Genomic DNA, 10,652 nt, shown 5'->3' with positions numbered 1-10,652 from the left:
GTCTTTCATAACTTTTCCCTATCTTTCTACTATCCAGAAACCTATAAATCAGTTTTATAATGACAAGGGTAAACAGTGTAAACTATTACCTAACGTGTAATTTCAACCAACAGTAATCACAATTTGGAAACAGTTTATTGTACTACTTGGGAAATCACTGTAAAGAATACTAATTCTTTAAAGAGGCATGTTTTATATATACTACTTTTTTTTAGTCCAAAGAAAGAAAGTCGGACGCTCAAAAGTGTATTTTAATGTTAGAAATACAAATTTGATGCTTTTTCTCACATATTTCCTTGGCATTTTAATATGAATAATTTTTTGAATGGGCTCCTCGTTTGTTTTTATGATTATTATGTTATAAGTTACACTAGACTACCATTTTCTAAACATGTTTATATAACATCCTTTATGTAATAACACTTGGAATGTAACTAGCTGAAAATGTTTTCATGTTTTTCCTTACAGATCTCTAAGCAAGAACAGAAAAAAATGGATACATTTGATGGGAACGTGGCTGACACCTCCTCTCGGTGCAGTGGTGCCCAGGACAGCGGCATTGGCAGTGACAGTGTTAAAATCAGAATAGTGCAAATAGAGCAACACAGTGGTACCAGTCAGCACCGCATCGCCCGTCCCTCTCACCAGTCATCCATTGTGAAAAACCTAAATTTCATCCCCTTTGACATATTTATTACTGCAAGTAGGATCTCACTAATGACATATTCCTGCACGGCCTTACCCAAATCGAAATCGCAAGAACAGAAGGATAATGAAAAAACAGGCAAGAGCTCATTAAATCTCCCAGAAGATGATTCAGATGTTACTAAATCCAGTGAGGCATGTATTTCCACAGTCACAGCAGAAGATCTCTTAAGCAGCAATGTGCCGTTTCCCTCGGGGAAAAAAATGGGGGCCATCTCTCTTGAAAGTCTTCATGCAACCACAAGGTCATCTGCGAGACAGGCACTCGGTGTCACTATCGTTCGGCAGCCGGGACGAAGAGGGGCCGGCAATTTGCAGCTAGAACCCCTTTTACACGTCATTGTCTCCCAGCCGTCTTTGCTTCTGAGTTGTCACCACCGGAAGCAGCGAGTGGAAATGACCATTTTTGATGCCGTGCTTAAAGGGGTAGCCTCCGATTACAAATGTACAGGTAAGAGCCTTCAACTTTACTGGAGTGATGAAAACTGCTATTATATATTAAGTTTTATTCCCACTTTCAAGATTGATCAGCTGGCAGTCCAGACAAGACTTCTTTACAGAATATGTAATTTGGAAAGTTCATGTCCTACAGCTGAATCATGTTTAAGTAAGTGTTTGAAATGTATCAAGGTGTAAACCCTAATGTCCCTACTGTGCCTCTGAATATTCTTTTTTTCTTCTTCTTTTTTTTCCAGAAGCTAAATGAAACAGATTTCTTTCTGGGCTATAGAAATGCTTGACAATTTCCAGTGATTGGGTAGCAAAGGGTTGTTTTGTTTTTTTCATAGTAATGGCCTGTAGGTGAGCTTTCCATGTAAATGCAGCTATCCAGATAAAAAAAGAACCTTAGAAAATGGCATTTATTGTTTTGGTATTTTGATCTAATCATCTTGCTATATCAGCATAATAATAAATGCATTAGAGAAGGTTTATTTTTAAACTCAGATGATTTAAAGATTTGTATACAAATAAAAAACTCATGTATTAGTGGTGTTGGCCAACTGGCTCTTGTTGCCCCATCCATACCTTTCTTATAACCAGAAAGCATTCTAATATATTATAATAATTTTATTGAACTTCTGATACCTGTTGGTTGAGATTAGGCAAGTGATCAGTGATTTAGATTGAAGACATACTGGCTGTTAAGTAACAGGGCTTAAATAACAATGTAGAGTTAGCTATTTGGCCAGAAAGACTGGAAAAGGTGGCTGAGTCACCTAAAACATGGTATTGGAAAAGGACCCTAGCAAGCTCAGGTCTGATTCAGGCATTTTATTGCTGTCAGGTGGTTCCATCTGGAAGATGGAGGCCAGCAGTGGGCATTTGAAGAGTTCGTCCAGTCTGGTGGTTCATGCTTGGCATTAGGAGAACCATGGTGACAGGTGTGAGGATCAGGATTCAGCCCAAGGAAGTAAGGTCAAAGGAGCCCTTGCAAGTGCAGTGCAAGTCCTTGCTTTTGACAGGGTGACGGGCCAGTTGCTGCCCGGAGTAACCTAGGGTTACCTTTCAGATGGCCTGGTGCTGCCTCTGGCTCCCACTGGCTCGCAAGGGCCAATTGCTACATTTGGTACTTTGAAAGACAGAGTAGTTGAACCACTGGTAGTTTAAGTCAGCCATATTGAGAGTATTTATGCCACAGATATTGGCAAATGCTGTCAATCAGCTTTCCTTTTCTGAGGGCCAGTTGTTAAACATGTACCAGCAACCACTGCCTCCCTTCCTCAAACATGTTCTCCTTTACTGAGGCCTACAATATAGTAGGCATTTCAGGGGAACTGGAGTAAGAGTGGAGTGAGGTAGTTGATGTTATGTGATTCAGAGACTTATGCCTGTATACCTGATACTTGCTTAGCATTGGCCAAAACTCGGTGCAGGATATGGAGAATGAAACTTCATTCCAAGCCCCTCCTTAAGTTCTTTCAGCTGTAGTCTCTTTATAGGTGGGTGATTCAGTGGTCTCTACAAAGATATATTTATACTAGATTCAGCAAAGTTATCAGGGCTCATATCAAAGATGTACATTTGAATCAGTTCCTAGGTCAAAATAATGAAGTACATTTTGTTTTTAAAAAGCCCTTGTGTGTAGGCTGGCATGGACCCCAGTTTCAGTAGAGGAAGCTTAGAGTGAAGGTTATGAGCCAGAGTCATTACAGGGAGGAAAAAGGCTTACATGTTATATACTAGTATCTATTTAAATTATCATGTTTCTTAAAAATGCATTTAGCAATTTGGAGAAATTTATCAGAACGAAAGTAGTTAAAATATAATGGCTTAAAAATGGAACTGGCATTTATTGAGTACTCAGTCTGTGCCAGGCATTGTACCAGCTGCTCTACATGCATGATCTCATTTAGTCTTTATCACAACTCCAAGGGAAATGTTATATTCCCATCTTACAGAGGAGGAAACTAAAGTTTGGAGAAGCTAAGTAACTTGTCCAAGATTACAAACCTAGCAATAAACAGCTAAAATTCAAAGCCAAGATTCGCTGGACTCCTGAGTCTGGTCACACAGCCTGTCTGGATCCCTAGAGTGGAGAGAAAGGTGACAATCACAATTCTCACCCTCCAGTGTCCCACTTCCGATCATGCAAGTGTTTTATCTGGTGAACTTGTGTGTGTTAAATGTGCCCGTGACGTGGCTACACTGTAGACCTTCTCTTGGTAGTATGACACACCCGAGTTCAGATCCTAACTCTGTCACTTACAAAGGTGTGTGCCTACCTCATAGAGTGATCGTGAAATTGAAAGAAGGTAATTCATGAAAGTACTTATCATTGAGTCCAGCAAGTAGTAGGTCCTCATGAATGTGTGCTGCTACTGCTTACCTGTTATTCTATAGTAGAAAGTTGACTAAACTGGGAAGCAAAAAGCCTGTAATAATAACATTGGCCCTGCCATTAACTAACAAATGATCTTAGCCAGGCAGTCCACTTCTTTGGGTTTCTGTTTCCTTGTTTGTAAAGTGTGATGACTATTCTAGATATTAACAAGGCCCATTACAATTCTAAAGTTTGATCAGTCAGTAATTTGGAAGTCATCTCCCCACACTCACCTTTCTAAAAATAAAGTATACTGCTTTCACCTCAGAGTGGATATGTGTAAGCCATTACCCTATCAGATTAAAATTTATTTTGACTTCTTTTAAAAATGCATATTTTCTTTTGATATTCCAGTGGAGCACTAATTAATTTATTCAGTGTTTTAAATACGTACATTTTATTAAATGCTAATGAAGTTATTTTTTAAAATAACTTATCTGGAGAATTTCTATTTTAAATTGCTTACTTGAATGAATTACTCAAGTCCCATTATCAATTTCATTATCTAGAAACACTTCATGTAGCACTTTCCTTCTTGATCAGAAAGCACTGTTCCATGTCCAGTATTCTTTTGAAGCCCTGAAACAGCCCATGTGGGTAAGAAAAAAGAGAAAAATATGAATGAATATAATGTTAACAATTTTGGGAAGGAGGAGCTGGAAATGGAAGGGACCTATTCCATTTCTGGATTCTAAAGTGAAGGAGGCATTGCAGTGTCTTAATTGGAAAGACAAAAAGGGGCATCAATCACCATGACACTAGCTTGCGGAGAATGGTCAAAGAAAAGTCATCATAAGTTAAAAATGAAAGCGTATAGCATATGTCTTTCTGCAGTGTTCATACATCAGGTCCTCAAATAACGTCATTTCATTCAACATCATATTTTTATAACAGAGATGAGATACTGTAGGAACTTAACTCTTAATCATATCAATTAGCCTGTAAAGTTGGTTTCATTGTATGTTGTGTTTCTTAAAGTCACAGAATCTATGGATGACACTAAGGGAGGACTTACTGCACTTTCTCCCTTGATACTAAAATTAATCCTTTTCCATAAGGTAACTCAAGTGGCAGCCAGCCAATAGCAGTTTTAACATATATGTGCATCTCAGTGATTGCCCCAATTGAGTATGTCAGACATGACTTAATAATTTTATACTAATTATGATTAATGATTAAAGTTTAGCAGAATATGGAACTTCATGACCATGGGAGGCTGTGCCAGAGAAGCAATTTGGAAAAGCTTAGTATCATTTGTATGCTAATGATGGAGTAAGAAAAACTGCTTGGATACAGAGGAATGAAATAGGACTGCTCTTCAAATTATTTTTTCTAAATTATTTGTAGATTAAGCTCTGGCTGCAATTCAGAATAATTTTTAGCATTCTATTTACTTTATCTGGTTTTTGGCTTTATTTCTTTGTAATATATTTTACTGGTCACTCTGGAGTTTCCAATTAACATGCCTAATCTTTTATTCTATTTAGTGGTTACATTTTACCACTTCAAGGAAAATGTGGAAGCCTTACAATCATATAGATTTCCTATCCTTCACCACTTACATTTTAATTATCATGTAGACTATGTCTGCATATATTGAAGACTCTATCAGATAAATTTTGATCTTTGTTTCAATAATGTTACATATTTTAAAGAACTAAAACAGGAAAAACTAGTATATATTTTTTTATTTATATATACTGGTATATTTAATCCTCACCCGAACATATGTTTTTATTGATGTTAGAGAGAGAGAAAGGAGAAGAGAGACAGAAAAACAGCGATGTGAGACAGAAACGTTTATCAGTTGGCTCCCGCACCTGCCTCAACCAGGGATCGAACCTGAAACCTAGTCATGTGCCCTGGCCAGGAATTGAACCCACAACCTTTTGGTGTACGGGACAAAGCTGCAACCAACGGAGCCTCCCAGACAGGGCAAAAACTAGTCGATATTTTATTTTTTCCTTGTACAGAGCTCTTCCTTCATTTCTCAAATGCCAAGTTTTCCTGTTATATTTTCCTTCAGCACTAAGAACTCCCTTTAGCATTTCTTTTAGAGCAAGCCTTCTGACAAGGAATTATTTTAGTTTTCTATGATCTGAGAGTATTATTTTCTCTCTATCATTCCTAAAAGGTATTTTTGCTGGAATGGAATTCTGGATTGTCATGACTTTCAGCACTTCAGAGATACTGTGTGTTCCACTGTCTTTTATCTTCTGTTGTTTCTAAAGAGAAATCCATGTTAATTCCTATTATTATTTCCATGTATGTAATATGTTATTTTCTCTGTCTGCTTTCAAGATTTTTTTCTTTATTTTAGGTTTTCTGCAGCTTGATTATGATGTGTCTGGGCTTGATTTTTTTGAGTTTATCCTGTTTGAGGTTCTCTGAGCTGGACTCTGTAAATACATGTTTTCAAATTAAATTTAGGAACCTTTTGGCTATTATTTCTTTAAATGTTTTTCTGCACCAATATTTCTCTGCTTTGGGGACTCCAATGTTAAACTATTTTATATTATCCCGCTGATCACTGAGCCTCCTTTGGTTTTTTCTTTTTATCTCTGTTCTTTATATTGGATAATTTCTGTTGAATTTCTCAGTTCCAAAATTTCCATTTGGTTCTTTTTTGTCATTTGTTTCTTTTCTGAGAACTATATTTCCATTCATTTCCAAGTGTGTTTACCTTTACCTCATGAAACATAGTTATAACACCTGCTAATGTCTTAAACGCTTGTCACTGCCACCACATGATAGCCACTGCCCTATCTGTTACACACACACACACACACACACGCGCGCGCGGCCACCTTGTGGCAAAATTAGGAGAGAACAATAAAAGAAAAGTAGCTCTCTTGGATTTTTGACTGTTCTTGCCATCACTGGGCACCACAACTTAGGACTCACTCTTGAGTCAAAGTAATAAGAGAGAAGACGAAAAACAGAACAAAAGTAAATGGGCCCTGGCGGTGGCTCAGTGGCACACCGAAGGACCAGGTGTTTGATTCCTGGTCCAGGGCACGTACCTGGGTAGCAGGTTCGATCCCCAACCCTGGTTGAGGTGCATGCGGGAGGTACCAATTAATGTGTCTCTCTCACATCAATGTTTCGCACACTCTCTCTCTCCCTCCTCTTGCTCTACCTTCTCTCTCTTCCACTCTCTCTAAAAAAATCAATGAGAAAAATATCATTGGGTGAGGATTAACAAAACAAACAAAAAAAGAAAATGGGAAACTCACCACTATATGGGTCGTATCTGCAATTTTGAGGCCCTTCCCAAATCTGCATTGTTCTTGTTTACTTTTCTGAGTTCTCAGGTATTTGTTTTTGTATTTTTTCAAGGTTTTACTTGTAAGCAGCATGAAAGTTAGGCTGCAGTGAACTTATTTCAATTTTGCCTGGCACCATAAATCGTGCAATTTAAAATAATAAAAATATTTCCTAGTCCATTAGCCAACACATGGCTTTCTGAGAAACTTAATACAGGATTTCCCCCAAAAAGTGATACTTTAATATCTTTACATCTATAAGCACAGATCAGTTAAATGTATTGTAATGAATAATTACTGCTTTCAGGGAGTTGTCAGCATTAACTTGATTCTGCCCATGTCACCATTACACAAAGAACATGCCCAAATACTCAGAGGGTGGTAGTGGTGTTTTCTCTATGTGTTCCTTAGGGATATTCTTTCATGTATTATAAAATCGAGTTAGAAGAGGAAATTCTGTGAAACTCATTGTCCCTCCTGTCATGTTGCCTTCTCAGCACATGTGACTTGACATATATACATATATGTGTGTGTTATATACAATTTATATACATATATTAAAAAACCTAAATTTACTATGAGTAGCTACCCAGAATAGATGATAGTCTGTGTTTATACCTATAGCTATATCTGTTTTAGAAACCTGAAGTGAAATAAGAATAATGAGTTGCTTATAATTTTCAGTGATAAAGCATAATCCCCAAACTGCACAATTTAGTTATCTTAAATTATGCCCGTGATACCTGTGTGTGTGTGTGTGTGTGTGTGTGTAGCTTTGTTTTACTCTCCATGATTTAAAAAATGACAGATTAAAGACTAAGTTATCAACTTGAATTTCTTTTGTGGCTATTAATATTAATAACCCATAAGTGGTTTTCCACCTAGTTCAGTTAGATAATACAACTGTGAGTTAACAGGTTTCTTTCTAAAATATTGAAATAATGTGCCAATAGGCTTTTCCCTGCACTCCTCACCTGGAGCAACCTCTGCCCGAAGCGAGGTCTGCCAGCACTCCCATGTGCAGCAGCTGGGTTATTGGCAATTCTCATTTAAATAAAGATGTATGTAGTTGTTTTTAACATAATCGTATTAGTTGTGTTTATAAATATTTAAAAATTGGTATTTGTTTTGTTTGAGGTAATAGAGTCCAGATTGGAAATTGCCTCATATCTTGACTATGCAGCCCAAGGCAGCCTCAAAAAGTCATTTTTCTTCTTGTTTGTTTAGAGCTTTTGTTTGTTTTTGAAGAAATGACTGTGCCATCTGGTCAATTGTGAAGGAATTGAACCATCCTGGCGGAATTTAACTAACCCCTCTGCTTCCTTAGTACACAGTCCGTCAGCCCAGTATCTTATTACCCATTAATGTGTTCTAGGAACTAACAAATCGATTTGAAAACAATGCTTCTGCCCTCTTGCAACTTCTCTACCTTATTATAATTTTTCAAGCATCAGCAAAACTAAAATACAGAAATTAAAGTTGATTAGAATTTATCATACTGAGAAATATGAGTTTTCTAAATGTTACAGCTATGACTTCAGGTCCAATTAAGAGGCAAACATGGAATAGAATCGAGCTCACTGTGGGTTCTTTTGGTTTTTTTGTGTGTTTTTTATAGCTCACTTTGGAGTCATTCAGTCCTGGGTTCTAATCCCATCTTTGCTACTTATAGCTGTGTAACCATGGGCAAGTTATTTAACTTCTCTAAACCTCAGTTCCTGATCTCTAATATGGGGATAATACTGACAGCAACCTCCTAAAGTTGCTGAAAGGATTAAATAATGTATATATAGCTCGTGGCTAAGTGTGTTGCACAGGGCTCAATGAATGTTACTATTACTGTTGTTGCTTTTATCATCATTGTTAATATCTTCAATCCAATTTTAAAATAGAGGTTCTGATAGCAAAAATAATTCATATCACTTCAGTGCAATCATTGCTATTGTGTAATTTTAAAAATTGCAGTTACAGTAATTGACTTCTTTACTCTTTTGTGAATTAGGTCTGCAGAAAATGTGCCAAAGACATTTGAGTAAACCAACAGTTGGAAAATCATAAACTGGCTTCTTACACCTCATAAATCATATCTTGATTTCATTTAGTTATTGTGACTTTAAGAGAAGGATTGAGTTACATGTCTCTTTAGAATTAAAGGTTTTGCTAATGTCCCTGGAAAGGCTTAGCATTAACCTGTGACTTTACCGTCATAATGATCATAACTTGAACATTTATCTGAAAATTTAGCTGCTGGGAACATTTCTTGCTGACCTATAATGTGAAATGAAAGTATTACTTTGACAGGAATAGCAAGTAAGTAGGTCTATTAAATGAGAGGCACTCAAGGAGAATTGTGCTGAGAAAGTTAAATGAGAAGTGACCCAGCCCAGCCAATGTGGTTCAGTGGTTGAGTGTCAACCAATGAGCTAGGAGGTCATGGTTCGACTCCCAGTCAGGGTCAGGGCACATGCCCAGGTTATAGGCTCCATTCTCAGTGGTGGGTGTGCAGGAGGCAGCCAATCAATGATTCTCTATCATCGTCGATTTCTCTCTCTCTCTCTCTCTCTCTCTCTCTCTCTCTCTCTCTCTCTCTCTCTCTCCCTTTCCCTTCCTCTCTGGAAAAAAATAAATGACCTAGCCAGTGGGGGAAACTAATGTATGGGGAAGGGTATTGAGATGAAAATCAGTAATTTTTACTTTTAGTCTTGGCTGTAATACTCTTGGCTTTTTTATGCAAATAATTAAATTTTTTGGTGTTTTAGTTTTCTTATCTCTAAAATGGGTATAATAATATCTGTTTTTTATAGTTTAATCTGAGCTCCAAATGAGACAATATTTATGCAATGCCTTGGAACTATGAAACGTTCTTCAGCAGTAATTTGGGACTTCTGGAATTAGTAGTAGTAGAAGGGAGAGCTTAATAGACCTTCCCTTTTGGACATGAGGAAAAGATTAGTGTCCTGGCCTTTTTGACACCCATTTTAACTAATATTTACTTAAAATGAATGAAAATGGGAGGAATCACTTAAAGCCACAGATTTGGCTTTGATATTACAGAACTGACTTCACTCAGAGAAGAGAAGAGGCTCACAGTTGGGATTAAGTTGATCTTCCTTGGGTGTATATGATTACATTTCTTTACTAGACAGCACCCTGTATTCACGTGTACTGAATTTAATCAGATGTTGTCCTGCAAAACATCTGAAACCCACATTTGAATTTAACATGAAAACAACCAAATAGGAAAGATATCAGAACACCACGAAACAGCATAGAAGACCAATTAAAAAGAATTTATTGAAATGCTATTTCATATATTACCTGCTGGTTAGCATCATCTTGTCAATGAAGTGGGAGAGAAGGAGGGAAGTAGGCAATCTCACCTTCTACCCTGATTCCTTGTCAAGTAGTTTCTCACCACCTGCTCTGGCCAGCTGTGGACTCTGCTTGCTCTTCCTGAAAAAAAGGAAGGAAGAAGAAAGGAGAGAAGGGGTGTGAAATTGCAGTCCTCATGCACTCACCATGTGTTTTTATAAATTATTTTAAAGTGTCATTTTGATCTATTTGTATAAAGGTTGGTATACCCAGATCCTTTTGTAAAGGAGTCTCTAACTTCTAGTTTAAAAATATGGGAAGAAGTCTACTTTGGCTTGCAGATCATTTACTTCCTGGCAGAGTATTTACTTCCTGTATGTGGGCCAAATATTTCTAAGGGATGGGAAAGAGGGTAAGACTATAGTTTTGGTAATTAATCAAAACCAAAGTGCAGGGACGTTGTCAAGTCTATAATTTCTCCTAGCTAGGCATATTATAGGGAAGTAAGTATATTAGCTAGTATTTCAAATCTCAATTATTATTTTAAA

The 10,652-nt window shown here is 37.1% G+C and overlaps 1 protein-coding gene across 1 annotated transcript in view; it reads left to right on the top strand.

Annotated features, from left to right (window-relative positions):
• Positions 1–10,652, top strand: part of VPS13B (vacuolar protein sorting 13 homolog B) — a 583,949-nt gene that overhangs the window by 396,940 nt on the left and 176,357 nt on the right. Inside the window, exon 35 of the mRNA XM_023763624.1 lies at positions 469–1,156. Within this exon, the coding sequence (XP_023619392.1) occupies positions 469–1,156 (688 nt within the window). The remainder of the gene's footprint in view (positions 1–468; positions 1,157–10,652) is intronic.

The sequence above is a fragment of the Myotis lucifugus genome, unplaced genomic scaffold, assembly GCF_000147115.1.
Source record: "Myotis lucifugus unplaced genomic scaffold, Myoluc2.0 scaffold_294, whole genome shotgun sequence".
Lineage (NCBI taxonomy): Eukaryota > Metazoa > Chordata > Mammalia > Chiroptera > Vespertilionidae > Myotis > Myotis lucifugus.
The sequence above is the reverse complement of the archived record's forward strand: the minus strand, read 5'-3'. Positions and strand labels throughout refer to the sequence as shown.